The following is a 20,403-nucleotide window of genomic DNA, read 5'->3' as shown; positions in this document are numbered from 1 at the left end:
TGACCCCACAGGCTGCCCAAAACTGAGGGCAACCTCCCTCCCCGACACTGCAGAGACTCCAGGTATCCCAGCATGCAAGGCTGCACAGATCAAGGAGGGGTATTGCATGCTGGGATACCAGAGTCTCTCCCCACCAGGCTCCTGCGTTCTAGCGGCGGGGGCCAGAGTGGATTGCGTTTTAGAGCCCCCGGGGGACGGGTGAGCCATGCACTTTGGGCTACTTGGATGGAAAAGAATCTGTGAAGCAAAGAGGCCAGGGGCCGGGTCACTGCTCCCCCCATCCCAGGGACCGAGCAGCAGCACATGTCTGGACCTCAATGCAGAACGAGCATGGAAGAGCCTGCCATGGGGGGGGGGGGGCAGCATGGAGACCCTGCAGAAACCGCCTCTAGTCTCCTGCGAGGGACAGTGTGGTGGAGCCCCCGCACCTAGCACAACCAGGGCTGATCTCAGCAGTTACGCACCAGGGGTGGAGACGGCAGGGGGACATTGGGGCTGTCAACAACCCAGCACCAGGAGCCGTTTGCTTTCCCGGCTGCATCTAGAGGCATCCTCCCTCCCGCCGGGAAGGAGGCCCTGCCGCTGGTGCCCACCCTACTGAAGAAACCCAAGTGCTACGGAGCTACACAAAACCGCTCCTACCTACCCCGACCGCTCCTGGCCCGGCCTGGGGAAGATTGAGCCTGCAGCCAGAGGACCAGGCAAAGCCGCTTCTAGCCGTGGCTGGACGTTCCAGTGTTGAGTTGCTTAGTGTCTGTCGCTCCCGGCCCCGCCTCGGCTTTGTGTGTGTGTAAAAACTACCGTTTTGATCAGAAATTGTAAAGTCATTAAAAAAACCTACCCCCCCCACCCCCAGCTGGGCCCCCCACCCCCCTCCACTCAGCAGTATGGTGCGACGGGCAGGAGAGCTCCTGCCACAGACATGACAGTAGTGGCACAGTTGTAAATCCAGTTAGCGGAAGCGCTGGCCCCGCCGGGAACGGGCCGTCGCCGGAAACCCGGAGGGACCGAGAGAGCCGGACGCTCCTGCTGCTGCTCTGGCTGTCGGGAGCCGCCGTCCCTGCCGCGGCGGCCGAAGAGAACGGCAGCAGCGCCCTGGAGAACGGAGGGCCAGGGGCCGAGGCAGGGCGGCCGCGTAGGGAGCGGTCAGACGGCGTACGCGTCTCTCTCTCTCTCGGGTGCAGCCGGCACTCTCATCTCATCCGGTTCTGCCGCATGAGCGGCACGATGCTGGAAGGAGGCCCGGCCTTCGCCAGGAAGGGGTGTTTCAAGAGTTCGGTGGCGGAGGCTCGCTGGACCGGGTCTCTCACCAGCAAGCGGTCCAGGAATCCTTTGAGGGAAGGAGAAACCTGCAGAGGAGGAGGAGGAAAGAGCAGCCATGAGTCAGGGGCTGAGAAGAGCGAGTGCCACTGGGAGCTAGAGAAGCCACTGCCGGAGGAGCATGACATCAGCCCTAGGCTCCCCTGGGTCGGCCACCCACCCGGACCCTGCAGCAGGCAGGAAGTGGACGGGCTGGAGGTGGGGAAGGGAAGGGGGGGGTGGAGCTATGGACTGGCACAACCTCCATCCCCCGGGCACAGGTCTCTTGAGCTCACCCTATTTCACCCCAGGCCTTAAGTGCCAAGTCATCTGGCCTCTGAAGTCACATGGCAATGAGTCACAGACATGGTACAGATCCTGGAAGACACCTCTCTACCCACAGAGCAATCCAGCCCCAGACAGCAAACCCGAGTGCACACAAGACACCCCCCGTCCCCCCACGCAACCAGAGACCCATGCTAACAAGTGACTCCTCTCTTCGGGTTTTATAGCATCCGTGCGCCCCCCCCCCACACACACACACTTCAGAGGGGCCGGAGCACATGGAGGCAGGGTTCCCTGGTGGAGAACAACGCAGAAAGCTCTCTGCCTCGGCTCTCCTGGGCACGGTGCTCTCCCCGCCCCGGCCGGAAGCGAGTCTGTAAAACGGGTGGTTGCTCTTAACGCCTCGCTCGCTGCAAAAGCAGCACAATCACCGTGAGAAAGCGGAGCCTCCGTGGTTCAGCATGCCAAAAACCGTGGAGCTCAGCCCCCGGCTGTGGCCACGACCAAGGGAAGCCCTTCGGTAGATCATGCTCCCTTGTGTGCGTACAGGGAGTCCCTGCCTCGAAGCGCTCAGAATGGACAATAGGTGGGAGGGGAAACCGAGTCACGCCACGGCAATGGTTCACCTAGGCTCTAACTTGGAGAGCCAACGGCAGGCGTGCGAGCACACACGTCTATCCCGTACATGATGTGTATGGCGACCTCACAACGTCATAGTTGCATATTCTCTCACAATGCAGACAGAGGGTTTGCTACACATCCACAGGTCCTGCCATTATCTTGTTCCACACCCACCCTGTACCGACAGCTTCATGAAATCTAACAGGGAAGGAAGGGACTTGCCCAGGGTCATTCGGCAGCGCAGTGGCAGAGCCGGGAATCGGCCTCCCTCAGGTTCTTGCCACTCCCACCAGGGGCACATTCGCACACGGGACTGGATCTGCAACCATCTCATCCCCGGATGTGAGAGAGTCGCCGTGAAACATCAACGTCCTCAGGGGCTGTGTCTGTGTGTCCCCCTCCTCCCAAATACAAAGGAACCCAGTTCACCAGGCCAGCTTGCTAAAGCACTTGGCGCGGATACCCAGCCCCCCATGGAAGCCCATCTGAGGGAGACCCAGCCCCTCGCGCTGCAGAAGCTGACCACACCTGTGGGTCTCCCATCCAGGTTCCTGACCCTGCTTAACTCGGGAGGGGAGGAGATGACCAGCACGTTCATTACCTTGTGCACATTTTTAAGTTTGGGGGGCAGGTTATCCCGGATCATCTTCATTGCCTTTAAGGGGGGCTCATTGAAATAAGGGGGCTCTCCATCCACCATTTCGATCACCATCACGCCGAGGGACCAGATATCCACCTGCAAAGAGAGGAGAGATGGGTGAAAGGGACACCAAGGGCCAGCGACTGGCGATGGAATGATGGGTGGGAACCTGCCCCATTGCGCCGGGCACTGCAAGACGCAGAGTGACAGACAGTCGCTGCCCCCAGAGCTTACGGCCTGAACAGACAAAAGGGAGGGGAAACTGAAGCACGGAGGGGAAGTGCCCGGTCCAGGAATCGCTCCCAGCCCAATATGCTGCTCAAGTCGCTAGACAATGCTCCCTGGGCAGCACATCGGCGTCCTATTTAAATCAGAAAGACCGGTACCCTCGCCAGAGGTGAAAAGCGCCACAGGGCCTCACTGAAAGAGCGATTAGGCCACACTCCCCCAGGCAAGGCAGCCTGGAGTCTGGATCCGACAGAGACGGCAGCTGCATGTTAGAAAAACCAGTCATCTGGTATCGAAACCCAGAGCCTCGCCTGCTACACCAGATGACTGGTGTGTTTCTAAATCTGTCACCGCAGGAATCCTCCCACACAGTCTGCCCCTTGATTAGCAGGGACGTAAGCGTGTCTAGTGCTTTATTACTACACAGACGCGTCTAAGATGCACAGGAACGAATGCCACGAATTGAAAGCAAGCGGGTGAGTCTTCCAAAGACAGGGACCACGATCCGCGTCCGCACCTGTCGGCATAAGCACTTTCCTTTTTAGGACCCAAACGCACTTCCTGCTAGTTTGCAGTTATACACAGCGCCACCTAGTGGCCTTTGTCGCTACACACGTGCCAGGAGCAGACGACGGATTTCACGGCTACAGGAATAATTGGCCACCAGACAAGAAGCCTCTGCAGGGTTTGTCCTGCCTAGGAAAAGTGATAGACTTGCAAGCAGGCTTAGTCAGCACACCTGACTTAACTCTGCCTTACAGGATCAGCTTTTCCTAGTCAAGACAAGCCCCCAGGGTTTGGGAACAGGGAGAGAAAAAACACACCCATCCTTTAGGGTGTAACCGTCAATTTCACTGCACACGCACAAACCAAGGGAAAACATTTCCACAGATGATCACTGAAATTTACAGGCAGGCAAAGTCAGGAAAATGCTGCTTGAGAACGTATGAGAGAGTCTGGTTGAAGGTTATTTACTCTGTCGCTTTTGACATGTGATGCTGGCAGTTTGCAGGTTAATAGCTATAAAGCTTTAACTTTTTGAATCTCAACCTCTACAGTAGTTAAAAAATTAACTGCCCCCCTCCCCCGCTTTCCTGAACCTCTCCCACAACTGTGAACCTTTTGGTCTACAAAAATTAGAAAAAATGCACACAAACCACAATCATCATCAAAATCACAGAACAAGACAAACCGAATTCTGCCCCACGGGCGACCCAGTGACCCACCAGCGTCCTCACGGGGCTGCCGATCCAAGGACCAGTTAGCGTCAGTGGGATGTGGACTGACTCCTGCCAGCTCATTCCACACGAGCTGCTGGGAACTCGCTCCCCCGCTCTGCGGCCTGGGAAGCTAAAGCCTGCATCCGCCTTTCCATCCCGCAGCCTCTAGGGTTTAGCATTGCTGGGGTTTTACCATCTATGCATCGCTCTGCAGGGTCGACAGCTGGATCAGAGCGCCCTTGGCTGTGCCGAGGCCCCCGTTTGTATCCCCGATTTTAGGGGGGGGGGGAAGCATGAGGTGCCAGTTTATTACCCAGGCACTAAACTAGGGATCGCCCAAGGCCCTGGTTGTTCGTTTCCCTGACATGCCGTCATTTCCATTTTCCATTGCTACCAGGGGTGGCTCTATGTATTTTGCCGTCCCAAGCACGGCGGGTAGGCGGCTTTCGGCAGCACATCTGCAGGAGATCTGCTGGGAACGTGGATTCGGCGGCATGGCCTGCGGGAGGTCCGCTGGTCCCGTGCCCTTGGCGTACCTGCCACCAAACTGCAGCCAAAGCCACGGGACCAGCAGACCTCCCGCAGGCAAGCCGCCGAAGGCAGCCTGACGGCTGCCCTCACGGCGACTGGCAGGCCGCCCCCCACGGCTTGCCGCCCCGGTACCTGGAGCCGCCCCGGATTGCTACCCTCCCATCTCCCTTCTCTAGCAGTGGCTTCCCTTTGATGAGCCTTCTCAGGAAGGGGCCAGGATGAACTTCCCCCGTGGACCCTAGGGCCCTGCCCCTCTGGCCTTACCTCTGGGCCGTAAGGTAGTCGGGAGATGAGCTCTGGCGCCATCCAGTAGGGGGTTCCCACCAGCGACTTCCGCCGCGGGACCTCTTTGTTCACTTGCGCGCAAAACCCAAAATCAGAGAGCTTCACCTGGGGAGAGAGGAAAGCAAGAGGGTTGAGGGTTAGCACAGGGACAACGGCTGGCAGCTGCAAGACCGGCCTGCAACAGCACGGAGAGCAATCCCTGACCCCACCGAGAAAGAGGCACCAAAAATGCAACTGACTGAGAACCGTGAAGCAGCAACATAGAGGAGTAGAAAGTTTAATTCTAAAAACAGCCTAAGCTGCTCAGCATTTCAGTGATCAACTCTGGTTGGCAAAGTTGTTTAGTTTTTAAGTACATAATTCCGCCCCAGCCTCCACCCGCTGTGATCAGAATCTCCCAAGTACAAGATTTACAATCCCCATAGTCAGAAGTGTAAGAGCCTCACAGGAGTTTATCAGTGTAAACAAAACACCCTTTTCACATCGGTATAACTCCAAAATGGCTCGGATTCAAAAGCAAGCTTGGCAGGCAATGAATCCATAATAGCCAGGGTATAATAGGTTTGGGCCTTCTGGATGAAGGGTGGGGGGAAAAGAGACACAGGGAGTTACTGAGATTTCAAAACCTGCTATTGAACGGCATCTGATGGCAAACGCCCTGAGAAATGAGGCGGATTTGCATAGTCAGATGGAAAATGGAGCCAAAGGAAAGATCAATCGGGCTTTTTTTTTTATTTAAAGCACGCCAAATGCAAATCTGCATGAGGGACTGAAGCCGCTTCCGTACGATTCGCTCGTGAGGAAGTCAGATTTGCATCCAAAGGGGAGCCTGGGGAATCGAATGGACTGCCCAGAAAGGCATGGACGGGCCAAGACTCGTGCCATATGGAAACAGAGGCTGGTTTGTTTCATTGCACAGTCGTTTCTAACTCTCGTGGGCTGGGTTCGGTTCTGAAAGAAGGTGAACTAGAGACTTGTAACCATGCTGTTAAGACCTAGAACAGAGCCTCGCCATGAGCCACAAAGGGAAAAAGAGCCAATTACTTGGGCCCTGGTAGGAAATTAAAAAGACAAACAACTTGATTTTAAAAAGGAAGGGTTATTTAAAGAGAAAACATGGATATTCCATTACCAGTCTGAGATTTAGCTCATTTCTGCAACGCTCTGAAGATGTAGATGTGAAAAAAAGCTTTTTTTGTTCTGCTTTAAAGGGGACACAATCAGCTTACACTATCTGAAGGGTTTTTTTAACCTACTTTTTACAACCGTGTGTAAACGGATGGTAATTGAACCAGATTAGAGAAAACGCCGCTTCTTTCCCCACATTTGTTCGCAGGGCCCAGTCAATTTCACGGTTTCCCCTGCACAGCCCGCTCCCCTCGTCTTCCCCATACACTGGGAAAAGCATATTCTACATCAATAGGAAAGGAGGTTGTAAAAAAAGTAGGAGAATTTGGAGAAATCCACACCCCTGAGCGACACAATTATACCAGCCTAACCCCCAGTGTAGGCAGTGCTGTGATGACGGGACACATCACACAATCCATTGTCTACAGCCAAGCCCTAAGATACCACCGCATTTGCTCCAATTCCTCAGACAGAGGCAAACACCTACAAGATCTCTCTCAAGCGTTCTTACAACTATAATACCCACCTGGTGAAGTGAGGAAACAGACTGACAGAGCCAGAAGAATACCCAGAAGTCACCTACTACAGGACAGGCCCAACAAGGAAAACAACAGAACACCGCTGGCCATCACATACAGCCCCCAGCTAAAACCTCTCCAGCACATCAACGATCTACAACCTATCCCGGAAAATGATCCATAACTCACAGACCTTGGAAGACAGGCCAGTCCTCACTTACAGACAGCCTCCCAATCTGAAGCAAATACTCACCAGCAACTACACACCACACCACAGAAACACCAACCCAGGAACCCATTCCTGTAACAAACCCCACTGCCTACTCTGTCCCCATATCTACTCTAGCGACACCACCAGAGGACCCAACCACACGAACCAGACCATCAGGGGCTCATTCACCTGCACATCTACTAATGTGATCTATGCCATCACGTGCCAGCAATGCCCCTCTGCCATGTACATTGGCCAAACCGGACAGTCTCTACGCAAAAGAATAAATGGACACAAATCAGACATCAGGAATGGAACAGACAGTAGGAGAACACTTCAATCTCCCTGGACACTCAGTAACAGATTTAAAAGTAGCCATCCTTGAACAACCAAAACTTCAAAAACAGACTTCAAAGAGTAACTGCAGAGCTACAATTCATGTGCAAATTTAACACCATCAATTTGGGCAGGAACAGGGGCTGGCTCACTACAAAAGCAATTTGCCCTCTCTCGGTATTGACACCGCCTCATCAATTATTGGGAGTGGATCACATCCACCCTGACTGAATTGGCCTTGTCAACACTGGTTCTCCACTTGGAAAGGTAACTAACTCCCTTCTCTTCACGTGCCAGTATATAATGCCTGCATCTGTAATTTTCACTCCATGCATCTGAAGAAGTGGGTTTTTTCCCCACAAAAGCTTATGCCCAAATAAATCTTTTAGTCTTTAAGGTGCCACCGGACTCCTTGTTATCTTTACGCAGCAATTTATCGGTTGCAGAGATACCAAAATGCGCCCCTAGGTGTCGCTGTCCCCACAGGAGAGGGCACGGCCGATTCACCCAGCTCCACGTGGTGCAAAAATGACTCCCCAAAACAGCTAAGGAAGGTAGAGGGTGTGGGTGTGGGTGTGGGTGTGTTTCTCTCTCTCTCTCACCTTGCCATCGTGGGTGAGCAGGATGGAGTCACTCTTGATGTCTCGGTGGATGACCCCCTGGGCGTGGAGGACAGAAAGTGCTTTCAGGACAGCCAGGCAGACAGCGGCGATCTGCTCTTCGTTCATCCTGGAAGCAGGGAAAGGTTCAGAGCACTGACAAGCCTCCCGGTGCTTTGCAGTAACAGAGGGAACTGCCCTGGCGTAGCACCCGGCGTCAGACCGGCGGGAAGTGCTTTGCCAGCTCTCGTTTCACCTCAGACCCACTCTAGGTGGGGGAAGCATTATCACCACTTTGTAACTGGGGAAACCGAGGAAGGACTTGTTCACGGCCACACAGCGAGTCTGGCAGAGCTGGGGCGGAAAGTCCCAGCCTGCCTTTAGCAGCTACTCCCAGCTATGATCACTACCTGAACCCAATGGGCTCGCGGAGAACTGCGGACCAGCAAGGGAGACCCACGCACAATGGGGAGGGGGTGCCAGGCAGAAAAGCAACTCAGAGAGCGACTCTGCAGCCCCACGGTGGGTGGGTCCCCACCCCGCTCTAGGACAGGATGTGCCTGCACCCTCAGACTCGCCTGTGGGGTCCAGCTATGCTACATCCGGAACCTGGGCTCTAGCCCACCATCTGCACAGGAAGACCTCTGGCCTGGGTTTGGAGGGGTTTTAAGCCCAGCTAGCTGACCCAGCAGCGTGGCTGGGAGTCAGCTCTGCTGGGTTCTGTCTCCAGCTCGAGTGGGGGTTGGGGAGTCAGGACTCCTGGGTTCTGTCCCTAGATTTTAGGCTGTGCTTTAACTTGGGCTGGAACCATGCACTCTAGACTCATAGACTTTAAGGTCAGAAGGGACCATTATGATCATCTAGTCTGACCTTCTGCACAATGCAGGCCACACAATCTCATCCACCCACTTCTATAACAACCCCCTAACCTATGTCTGAGTTACTGAAGTCCTCAAATTGTGGTTTGAAGACCTCAAGCTGCAGAGAATCCTCCAGCAAGTGACCCATGCCCCATGCTGCAGAGGAAGGCGAAAAACCTCCAGGGCCTCTGTCAATCTGCCCTGGAGGAAAATTCCTTCCCGACCCCAAATATGGCGATCAGTTAAACCCTGAGCATGTGGGCAAGACTCACCAGCCAGCACCCAGGAAAGAATTCTCTGTAGTAACTCAGATCCCACCCCATCTAACATCCCATCACAGACCACTGGGCATACTTACCTGCTGACAATCAAAGATCAGTTGCCAAATTAATTGCCAAAATTAGGCTATCCCATCATACCATCCCCTCCATAAACTTATCAAGCTTAGTCTTAAAGCCAGATATGTCTTTTGCCCCCACTGCTCCCCTTGGAAGGCTGTTCCAGAACTTCACTCCTCTGATGGTTAGAAACCTTTGTCTAATTTCAAGTCTAAACTTCCTAGTGTCCAGTTTATACCCATTTGTTCTTGTTCTAAAGTGAGGACAACGGCTAAACCACGGGAGCCCTGATAACCCTCCAATGCCTGTCCCACAATTCCCCCGAAGGGCAGACAAGTTCTCCCACCATGGACTGTGCTGAGACACCAGGAGTATTTCCCAGAGACCCATGGGCTGGGTCCTCAGACAGTAACTCGGGTAGGGCCCTGCAGAGCGGTTGCTCGCACGCGGGCCGGGCCAGCCCAGGGGGGCCAGGCCAGCCATCCGGGCTGACTGGGCAGTGCAGATGTAGCCTGTCTGGGGTTGCCGCTAGTCTCTTTGGGTGGCTCATCCCTGCAGAGCGATACAGTCCCCGTGCTAGCTTCACCCGGGTCTAAGCAGCCACACTCAGGTCTCAGGTGCTGCGCTCCCCCCCAGGGGCGTCGCTAGGGCTTCGGGGGGCACATCCCATGGGTCTTCATGCTGCAGGAAGCTGAGTCGCTCTAGGCCTCTCTCCCAGTGAACGTGTCTGTCCTGGGCGCACAGAGAGGATTGTGGGTAGGCACTGGAGGATTGTCCGTGCTCGGGGATTTAGCCTGCGGCCTCACTGCAAGGTGGGCAGGTTACCAGCCTGCACGAAAGCCTCGCTCGGATCCGCAGGGGCCAGCTAGCCTGGGTTTCCAGCACCGCTGAACTCGGGTGAGAATTGGGGCAGCACCCGAGTTAACCCTGCGGTGGAGAGACACCCGCAAATAGAACCTAACCTCCATCTCCCTTCTGAGCTGCCTGTTCCCAGGGCTCCCCTCTCCTGCCCTCCGGCTTTTCACACTCCTCAGCTGGAGCTACTGAGACCCATCCGGCCTGGCTTCCCTGGCGTCGGCACTGCCGGGCACAGGCCTGGAGCCTGACACACACGCTCACCCCATGGCATTCCTAGTGCTCCTCTTCTAGCTACGACTTCCACGCCGCTGCCGCCCTGGCTTCAGAGGGGGCCAGCTGGCCCCGGCGCGAGGCCCCAGGGCAGGATTTCCCACCCCCGCCGTACCTGGTGTGCGTTACGATATCCGTCAGCGCTCCGCCCTCCAGGAACTCCATCACCACCCACAGCTCGTCCCCCACCAGGTAGCTGTTGTGCATCTCCACCACGTTCTCGTGCGGGTAGTCCCTCATAATCACCACCTGAAAAGCAGGGTGCAGAGCGGGGCGTTACGGCCGGCGCCGGCGCAGGAACGGGGCTGGCAGTGCAAACGAGGACGCAGCTCCGCGACGCGCAGAGGAAAAACCTTTTCAGAACGGAGGGGGAAAGAAACCTGACTTGAATGTGGTTCCCTAAAAGGCAGGGGTCACCCCACCAGAAATGCCACCCTAGGGCCTAGCTAGAGATCGGCTCGGGCGGCACTCGCGCTACAAGGAGACTGTATCCCTGTGGCATTTGCCATGTGGGCACCGGAAGTCCCAGAGGGAGAGGTAACAGTAGGTGCTACTGGGGGAGGATTGGGCGTTGCTGGTTCGGCGACTGGGGAGGAACGAGGCTAACGGGGTCCTGCCCTAACGAGCCCATGCTAGGCACGCATGGGGAGCGTCTATCCAAACCCATCAGCTGAGCCGGGGTAGGGCAGAGAGGGCCCAGCGAGCAGCCAGCATCGATCCTGCCTCCCCCCGCGCTACGCTAGCTTGGGCTGGTGCTGAGCGCACGGGCTCTGCCAGGCAGCGAACTGAAACGTCGCGCGGCACCTTCAAGCAGCGGGTGGCTGCACTTGGGGAGCTCGGGGTCAGACAGACGGCCCAGGGTTAACAAGGGCCCTTAACAGCTCCGCATTACCAGGCCTGTCTGATCAGCTCCAGTCCCCTGAGGTGCACTGTGCGGTGCTTTCTCCAGCCCACATTACAGAGATTCAGGCAATGGGGCTGCCCAAGGGGAGGCGATTTCTGCAGCTCCATACAGCAGGGCTCCCAAAGCGCCTCACAGCATGGCCTCCTGGCTTCCTGCCCCCTCCCATTCCCTGTCCCTCACCCCCCCTCCAGTCAAGGCCACCCTGTTTCCCAATGGCACCTGCTGCAGTTGCTCACGCAGAGAAGTGATATTAGCTGCGCCTGATGCATTTTTAGCTCCGTATGGTTTCGCAGCTGGAAATAAAGAGGAGCCAATCGCCACGGGACCAGGCTGTACCGTGGGAACCACAGTGCAAGAGAAGCTGCGGTAACAGAGTCCAAGGCTAGGAAGCATCTCCTGAGATTCAGCCTAAATAGTCCATGGCTTAACCGCATCCCATTCCTCCTAATTAATCCCCTTGGGATCATCCTAAACGATGCTCCCTGCTCCTTTAAATTCGCCCTCCCAGTGCCTGGAGGTTTATCTGAGCCCTTGTCTTCTCCCCACTGCTGCCATAAGCCAGCCTGTTATCCTGAACGGACAAGAAGTGCCTGTACCCGTAACCTGCCACTGGGTGACTTTACGGCCGTAACCTTTGCTAAGGCCTGGCACACCAACTCCTTGCATCACAGCCAATGTCAGACTGGAAGCTCATGGGGAGAACGGGGCAGGGACCCTCTGTAACTGGGGAGCCTACATCGATTTTCAGAACTGACTTCTGAGTCTCGTCTCGTCACCTTTCAGGGGGAATCGGCCGGCTCTGTAAAGGAATTTATGCACCTGAAGATGCAGACGGGCGCCTAGTGAGATTTTTCAAAATCATCTGAGCAGGTCAGGCACCTAACTCGCTCAGGCGCTTCGGAAAACCCTGCTGAACGCCCGTCTGCATCTTGAGTTGGCCAAAGACCTTTCTGCCTTTATCTTCAAGGCACGCAATGTCCTGGGCCCAGGGTATCTAAACGACGGACTAAAACTCTGCGATGAAGATCGCGGTCATCGGCGACACCCCTCTGGCACCATGAACAAGTTTCTGCAATAAGGGTAAAGCTCATCTGCCCGGGGGACGAGGCCGTTTCAGGGGCTGCCCTGAGACTGCGGAACGAACTCCCTCAGGAACGAAGGGTGAATTCCTTCTCCAACAAATAGCAGCGCACGTGTGTACGGGACGTTCCAAAACGTCCCCCGCCCAATCCAGACTTTCCACCCAGGGGGCAGCATGACAGAACCAACATACAGATGTCAGTCACTTTGCTTAAGGCAGGTCTGGAAGGCGCTCAGACTCTACGGAGATGAGCGCCGGACGAGACCCTCCCTAGAACAGAACTGCCAAGCTGATCCCACGCCGCTTCTCAATTTGGCACGCAAGCGCTTTTGAAAATCCCCCCCCTCCCCCCGCCTTTTTCCAGCTGTGCTGTCAAGTGCCTGGTGCGCTCCTGGCCTCCAGGTGAACACAGAGCTCACCTGGCGTCAGCGCTGCCTCAAAGCCTGGCCCAACGGCCTGCTCTCCTTTAGGATTCCAAGCCTGCGACCCACCGAAGGGGACTGCGGTCCCCGCCGCCGCCTGTCCGGAAGGCTGGGCTCTGAAGCAGTGGGGCTCCCACCTAGGTGTGGAGAAGCTCCCGTGGGTTACATATGCCACTTACCTCATTGAACAGCAGCTCGCGTCTTTGCTGCTTCCGCAGGTCCATCTTCTTCACGGCCACCAGCTTCCCCGTGCTCTTGACCGTGGCGATGCAGACGATGCCCGTGGAGCCTTCGCCGATTTTAATGAAGTTGTCCAGGTAGGTCCGGGGGTCGCCCGGGTCGACCACCATCTGCAGGGCGGCTCGGAACTGTTCGTGGGAGACCCGCTGGGGCTCGCGCTGCGGGGAGCGGGGCTGCTGGGAGGCCGTGGGGGGAGGCGGCGGCGGCGGCTGCTGCTGAGAATAAGATGGCTGGGGAGTTGGCTGGGGGATGCGAGTTAAGTGGGGCTCTGATGCGTGTGGGGAGATTCCCGGGTGGGGCGGCTCTGGGTTTTTGGACCTCGGCTGGCCTGGCTGGTGGACCCTGGAGGAGCTACTGCTCCCGCTTACTGGCCCGTTGGACGTCATTTCCTGGGGCCTCGCAGACCTGGGCTCTGCCTGGAAGGAGAGAGAGAGGAAAAAGAAACAGCCCATCAGCAGCTGAACCTAGAACAGAGGGGCCGGGAGACGCACCCAGGCTCTCCGCCCGCCGACTGCCTTCGTTCCCGCTCTGAAATCTTCCCTGCCAACAGGGTACAGGGAGGAAGAGGAAAAGGAGGTCAGTGTGGCATCCTCCCAGGGGGTTCCCAGAGAAGCGCTGCTGAGACAGGGTCTGAAGAGAGACAGCAGTGATTAGAGAGGAGAGTTTACCTATTGCTGCACGAGAGAGACAGAGCGAGAGAACTGCACTGGGATGGCTGTGGGGAGAGGAAATAGGTACGAGGAAAGGAAAAAGAGAACCAGACATCCAGACAGCATCTACAGGTGGTTCTACTGGACATGGCCTTGCGAGAGAGGCCTCAAGCATCTGTCAGCATTCCTAACGCACAGCGCGGCGCTGCAGCCGGGAGGACAGAGCAGCGGTGGTGCAGGATTGCTACGGGGAGCGCGGCGGCCGCAGGAAAGGTGCAGGAGCGCAGTGCGGGAGAGCTACCGAGAACGCAGCACGTGTAGAGGAGACAGGTGCTGTTCCAGGAGACAGTGCAGGGAGCAAAGCTGCGTCCGGATGACAGCGCGGTGCGGCAGTGCCAGGCTTGCTAGAGGAGGACAGAGAGCCAAGGCAGTGGTGATGCAGAGCATGCAGCCGCTGAAGGAGAACAGTGTAGCGGTGGCATCAGCTTGCTATAGGGCTCAGAGGCAGTGGTCCAGGGAACCGGCTCCTGCAGGAGGCAGCATCGGCCGCAGGGCATGCAGCTGTTCGAGAGGAACGAACCATCTTCGCTGCACGCTAGACAATGCACAGAAGCGCCCAGACAAGCAGGAAGGTGGCCACCAAACCATCCCGCCACCCACGCCAGCAGCCTGCCAGAAACACCTGGTTCGATACGCCTTAAATCCATCAAGAGCGGACATGCCTTATGGAAGAAGCCCCTTAGCGGAGGATTAACTCCTGAAGCAAAGGAGGGGGGGTGCATCTGCTTTGGGGGCACTGCTGGCAGGTTGGGAGTGAACCGAGCGTGAACACGGCTCAGCCTTAGCTGCCGGATAGTCAGGATCACGGCCCGAGGGGTGCGGGAACTTTTACCTGAGAACCTGTGCCCCTGACAGGGTCAGTCTCAGCTCGTGGGTACGTATTAAAAGGCCGGCCGGTCTGCTGAGCTGTCTTCATCACCCCTTCGGAGACGGGGATGTTTGGAGTCCGGATATTGGGCCCGGAGAGCGGGCGTTTGTCCCGCGGGGACTGCGGGCTTTTCTCCCCGGTGTACGTGGACTTGGGTCTCTTGTCGGAGGCGTCGTTGCGATCCCTCCTGACCACGCGGTCGGCCGGCTGGCTGTAGTCCCTCTCCGCCGGGCAGTCCCGCCTGCCATCCCGGTCATGGGCTCTGGGCCTGCCCTCCTTAGAGGGCTTGTGGTACTCAGGAGGGGGCGGCCTGCCGCCAGGGTGCTTGGTGGATTTGCTGCCGGGCTCCTGCCCTCGGGGCTGCTGTGGGTGGGCCCGGTTCTCCTCCCTGTCCCGGTTCCTCTCCCTGTCCCGATCCAGCTCGTTCCTGGCCTCATGGCGAGTCCTCTCTCTGTGGTCCTTATTCCTGTCCTCGACGGGCTGGGCTTTGGCCGGCCCCTCGTTGAGGCCGTTCTGGTGGAAGAGCTGGTCGCGGCGGGGCTGGAGGGGGGGGCTGTCCCGGCGCAGCGAGTTGGAGCGGGACACCGACATGTTCTCAAACTCATCCAGCAGCCAGGTCAGGGAGCCGTCCTTAGCGGTTTTGTTTCCCCGCACGATGGTCTTCGCGCAGGACATGGGATGGGGGGGAAGAAAAAAAAACAGACACACAGAAAAGAAAAAAAAAGGAAAATGAAACATCTGGTGGTGAACATGACACGCCTGGCGGCAGCCACACATCTCAACTGGGAGCGACACCCACAGGGACAACCAAGAGGCAGGTTCTTAACACCTACCAGTGCAAGCACAGGCCTCCACACCCTCCCAGCCTGCACACAGTCTCCAGTCCTATCCACCTGGCCTCTCTGCCAGCAGAGGCGCTGCTAATGGGTATGGTGCCTGCTACGGACTGAGAGGAGATCCCCCACCAGCTCATCTCAGGCAGGAGTCACCGCAGAGCTCGCTGCTAACCTGGGACAGATCAGAGCCGGCCTCCAAGCCAGTCAGTCACTAGGCTGGGGGATTTTACATCTTTCCTTGATGTCTTTTCTCTGCAGGTTAGAAAAGCCTGAGGAGTTTAACACTCCCAACCCCACCTCCTATGGGAACGTGTTTTATCTAAACGGCGTCATCTCTGTCCCTTTATGCAGGACGTGACTTTTCCCCACCTCCAGCTGAGTCTGATGATGGCACCGTCCTCCCCTTCTCACCTGGCTGCCCTGTCTTACCGACTCCAGCCAGGAGAGGCAGACGCTTTGCATGGGCTGCGGCTTTGTGCAGTTACGAAACGGAAGGGCTCGCTCGCCTGTCTGATCACGCAGGGACACGCAGCAATTACAAAACCGCAGCCTGCGCCTCGGCCCGACCGGAGCGTGTTTGTAGGTTGCTGACAAAACGAACTGGGACGGTGCCCATCGAAAACGTCACCAAAACAACCCACAGGCACCATGTAACTCAGACCAAGGGCCATTTGGTTGCCCCGCTCTAGGGCGTGGCAGAGCTGTGCTGCGGGGCTGGATCGCGGTGCAGCAGCAGAGGGGTAATGTGATAGCAGGCTTGTGGGAGGAAGCAGGACAGAGCCCCGACCTTTTACAGCAGAAAGGAGAAAAGATCACTGGGTCCGTACGCAATGTGTGGCAGGGGCTGCAGATACTTCTGCGTGAGGTGTCTAGCACAACAGGGCTGCAGGTGATAGGGAAACAGAAACAACACAGCAGTGCAGGCACGAGGTCATCCCAAACAAAGCCATCCTGCTAGTGGCTGCAGCAGAGGGACCCGTCCTGGCAACACTAGGACCCCCGCCAGGAAGCTAGTTAGGGAAAGGGAGAGGGAGAGGGGAGAGAAACGCCATCCACGGGGCCAAAGAGGCGAGCAGGGTCTGTAATGGAGACAGCGTTAATGCAACCGCCAGCCGCGTTCGAGCTCAGGTCAGAACCGTCTCCACAACGGCTCATCTGGTGCCCGAACCACACCGCCAGCTTCGAGGGCTTGCAATCAGCAGCCGCTCCTATGCGGGAGAGGAGCTGAAGCGTCATGCAGAAGCTGGAGCAGAGCACTTGCATCCCTGCTTGTCAACTGTGCCTCAGCCTGGCGTGCTGAGATGTCGGCTCTGCTAGTGGCTAGAGCAGGGGACTGGAGTCAGAGCCTCGGCGTGGCCCGTGTACAGTGACCAGACAGCAAGTGTGAAAAATCGGGACGGGGGATGGGGGAGACTTGGGGGGGGGGGGGGAATAATAGGAGCTTATATAGGAAAGACCCAAAAATCGGGACTGTCACCCTAGCCCCGTGTGAGAGCTGGGTTACAGGATGGGGACACTCTCCGCTCGTTAAAGAGGGGTGCTGAGAAGCTATTTGTCAAGCCCTGGATGACCCTCCGAGGGAAGAGGAATGTGAAGAATGGCTTCTACAAGCCAGAAGCAGAGTCACTTTGCACTGTAGTCACCAGCCGCCCCATGGCCAGAAATTCCTGGGATCACGGATTATAAAAGCCTCCCAGCAATTGGGTTTTCAGCTGCTCTGCAGGGAGCCTCGCCCCTCCCTCCCGTGGCTTGTTTACACTTCTTCACTCTCCTGTGTCCCAGGGAGCACAAAACGCCTCCGCAGCCAACTCCCTGGGCTGCCCTGTGCCAAGCTGCTCTCCCGCCTCTGCAAAGCTCCAGCTCAGCCTTCTCTCTGCCCGTCTCCAACTCTGCTTCCTACAGGCAGCGGCTTCACCAGCCCCAGGCGGTCCAACCCCTCGCCACAAGAGTCGTCTTCCTTGCAGCAGCCGCTACCAGGAGCGGCCTTCCTGTATCTCTCCGCCTCGCCTTCCCATTTGAAGTCTCAGCTAAGGACACAACTCCCTTCCTCCTGGCCTACGCCCCTGCCCCCCACCCCATCTGTGTACCGCACGAAACCCTGCATGCACACAGGAAGACACGCTGCCCAACACAAGGCCTGAGTCTGCGGGGCAAGACTCCCCAGCGAGGCCAACGGGCCTTCTGCCAGAATAAGTCTCGCCAGAGAAACCCCCAACTCATCAGGGAAGATCCGAGGGCCGCTCCGCCTCAGGGCTGGAGCCCCAGCAGACTCTGGGGATTTTATTTGATGGCCTTGGCGGGGAGAGGCGTTTGTTTAGCCACAAACATGCCTATTAACAAAATGTGCAGAGGCAGCAGCAGCTCTCTCTCCCAGGGGAAGGCTGGCCGACATCCAGCTGCAGCAGGCTCTCCACAGGACTCTGCCTTCTCCCCGGTACTGGTTGGAAGCCTCGAACTCCATTTAAGAGAGGTCAGAGGAGGGGTGGAATATATTTAGGCCGTTTAATGCTTCGAGGCCCATGTCCTCTAGAAACCTGCCCGTGCCAGGGCCTCTGGGATCACTGGAAATTCATGCAGTGACTGTTGCACTTGTAACATACGTGCGAGCCCACTTGGTGCTGATAACTCCCGGGAAAGCCTTTCAAACAGGACAGGCTTTGAGGCCAGACGCTCCTTTTTCTAGATTAGGAAGTGAGGCACAGCGAGATTATGAGACTTGCCCAAGGGCACCCAGGGAATAGAACGCAGGTGTCCTGACTTTTAACCACTTCCTCCTCAATCCAGGAATATTTGAGAGTCCAACCGCAGACCCTGCTCTATCCAGTCACCTAGGACTTTCTTCCCTTGTGAATCTAGATATCTGGAAGATCAGTGTCCCACACCCAGTGGCGGACCCAGGCCGCGATGATCCGCTGGTCTCCAGAAACGTAAGAAGGTGCCACCTCAAAGCAGGAGGCACAAAAGAAATTGAGACTATTTGTAGATTGTCCGGTCTTTTCTTGCAAGTCTCCTGGCCGTACCTGCCTCTGCTATGGTGGGGAACAGGCAGCAAAGTTACGGGAGAGGTTCTAAGTTCTAGTAACATAGATCATATCCCCAGGACCCCAGTCAAGTGGTTATATAGCCTCGGAATCCAAAAGGCACTTAAGGAACGGATCAGCGTGGTGGAGTCATGTCCTGCAAAGGTGCCTGCTCCCTCCTTCTGCTCCTGCCTTCACTGCACACTGCTGCAGTCCTCTCCACGGCCCTCCCAGGCAGCTCCCGGCTGCCCTCTCCTCCCCCAGCCCTGCTTTCAGCGACTGGGGTGGGGACGGGGGAGGGTGATTGACAGCACTGGGTAATTTATGGGGGCGGCGTCACACACGGAATGACAACGGGGTTTATTTTTAAGCCCCTATGGCAGTGCAATGCGGCAATCCGCCTCCCGTCCCCCGCCCCGCGGTCGCCAGCACCCCCAGAGTACTGCAGGCCATCCTCAAAGCTGCTCCCCAGCCAGATCAATACGCAGGAGTTTGCGCCAAGCCTCTGCTTGCACAGCCCACAGATTTATACCGTGTAGCGTCCTTCACGCAGAGCGCACGGTTGCCTAGTGGCCGACAGGAAAGAATCTGGCCAGAGCAGCTGAATCTCATCCAAGCAACCCAGTCTGCAGAAGCTCGAGTCCCACACTGCCAGGGAAAGCGGCTTTGGATGCAGATGCAAGAAGAACCTGCCCCTCAAGTTTCCGCGGGCCTAGGAAGACTCTTTCACTACAGCAAGGAGATTTGACCAAGGGCTGTGGGCTGCGCTGTGAACAGACGGATCCCAGTCTGGTGGGCAGCTGGGGGAACAGAGGTGAAAGGTTCAGAGGAGGTCCCTGGCGATGAAGAACAGAGTCGAGTCTGACCAAACGCCTGGCCCTTTGCCCCGTCTCAAGTAGGCCTTCCCTGGCCAACCTCAAACGGCTGAACAGGTTCTCAATAGCTACATTCTACTCTGCCTGCACCAATGCCTTCTGCTCAAAGGCCCTGCGGGGAAGAGACCCATTATCCGTCTGGCCCAGCAGGCCAGACATTTATGGTGTTGTATATTAACGATTACCAGCAAGCCTCCGACAGCATCAATACCCGATGGCACTGGTGGAGAAGGCTCATGTAGGAGCAGCAGCTGCTGTCATGTTTCATGCCCGTCAGCAGCCTCTGTGGGGACACTGATACCGAGCTGCAAAGCCACAGACCTACAGAACCGCACACAGTTATGCCAACCCTATCGCACGGCAGTGAACCGTGGGCACTGAGGAAAGCCGAGGAACGCCGGATTGACGTTGTCGCTCCACGGTAAGTGCCAGGACAAGATTAGCAACGAGGATACCCACAGCCAAACCCCGCAACTTCCAGCAACACTGGTTCAGTTTCACCGGCGCTCTTGGTTCGGACAGATCAGGATGGAAGCCGAGGCATTCCAGAGCTGGTTTACAGAGGAATGCCACCACGAGGCCAGCGGTTACACGGGCACCAAACGCTTCAGATAAGACTGCCAACGATGGACAAACTGACAGTCAGGCCGCCTTACGGTCCTACTTGGAGATCGAACCAGGGGGGTGCCTGATTTGCAATGAGACGACTCTGGCCCTCTGGGACATGCCATGATGATGAATCCCACTAGCATCAGCGGACTAGACTTGGAGGACACGGCGGATAACTGGCTGCACATGAGCTCCTAGGGTGATAACGTGGCCAAAAGGGATGTAGAAAGAGGAATCTCAAGCCGGAGCAGGGAAGTTACAGGAGCTCTGTATGTGGGCCTGGTGTGACTGCTGCTGGAGTGTGTGTTCAGGCATCCACAATTCAAGAAGGACATTAATAGACTGAAGAGGGCCAAAAAGCCACAAGAATGATTTCAAGGACTGGAAAACCGGCCTTGTAGTGAGACTCCCGGCTCTCAATCTCGTTAGCTTAACAAAGGATAAGGAATGACATGATCACAAGCTACACGTACCTACATATGGGAGACAAAAAATGGATAATGGGGTCTTCAGTCTTGCAGACAAAGGTCTAAATAAGATCCAGTGGCTCGGAGTTGAAGCGAGAAATTCAGCTCAGAAATGAGATGCACATTTTTTAACAGAGAGGGTAG

At 56.6% G+C, this 20,403-nt stretch overlaps 1 protein-coding gene across 4 annotated transcripts in view; it reads right to left on the bottom strand.

Annotated features, from left to right (window-relative positions):
* Window positions 1-534: 534 nt before the first annotated feature.
* Window positions 535-20,403, bottom strand: part of PAK4 (p21 (RAC1) activated kinase 4) — a 99,993-nt gene continuing 80,124 nt past the window's right edge. For 3 of the 4 annotated variants that reach the window (XM_039510719.1, XM_039510718.1, XM_039510716.1), the window contains exons 3-9: window positions 14,417-15,112; window positions 12,814-13,290; window positions 10,343-10,476; window positions 7,905-8,031; window positions 5,089-5,214; window positions 2,807-2,941; window positions 535-1,349 (exon numbers count right to left, since the gene is read on the bottom strand). In XM_039510719.1, coding sequence (XP_039366653.1) covers window positions 1,194-1,349; window positions 2,807-2,941; window positions 5,089-5,214; window positions 7,905-8,031; window positions 10,343-10,476; window positions 12,814-13,290; window positions 14,417-15,112 — 1,851 coding nt within the window. In that variant the 3' untranslated portion in view covers window positions 535-1,193. The remainder of the gene's footprint in view (window positions 1,350-2,806; window positions 2,942-5,088; window positions 5,215-7,904; window positions 8,032-10,342; window positions 10,477-12,813; window positions 13,291-14,416; window positions 15,113-20,403) is intronic. The other variant, XM_039510720.1, reaches the window with a different exon arrangement.

The sequence above is a fragment of the Mauremys reevesii genome, linkage group 22 (genome assembly GCF_016161935.1).
Source record: "Mauremys reevesii isolate NIE-2019 linkage group 22, ASM1616193v1, whole genome shotgun sequence".
In the NCBI taxonomy this organism is placed as follows: domain Eukaryota; kingdom Metazoa; phylum Chordata; order Testudines; family Geoemydidae; genus Mauremys; species Mauremys reevesii.
Note: the sequence above shows the minus strand (reverse complement) of the source record. Positions and strands in the feature narration are given on the sequence as shown.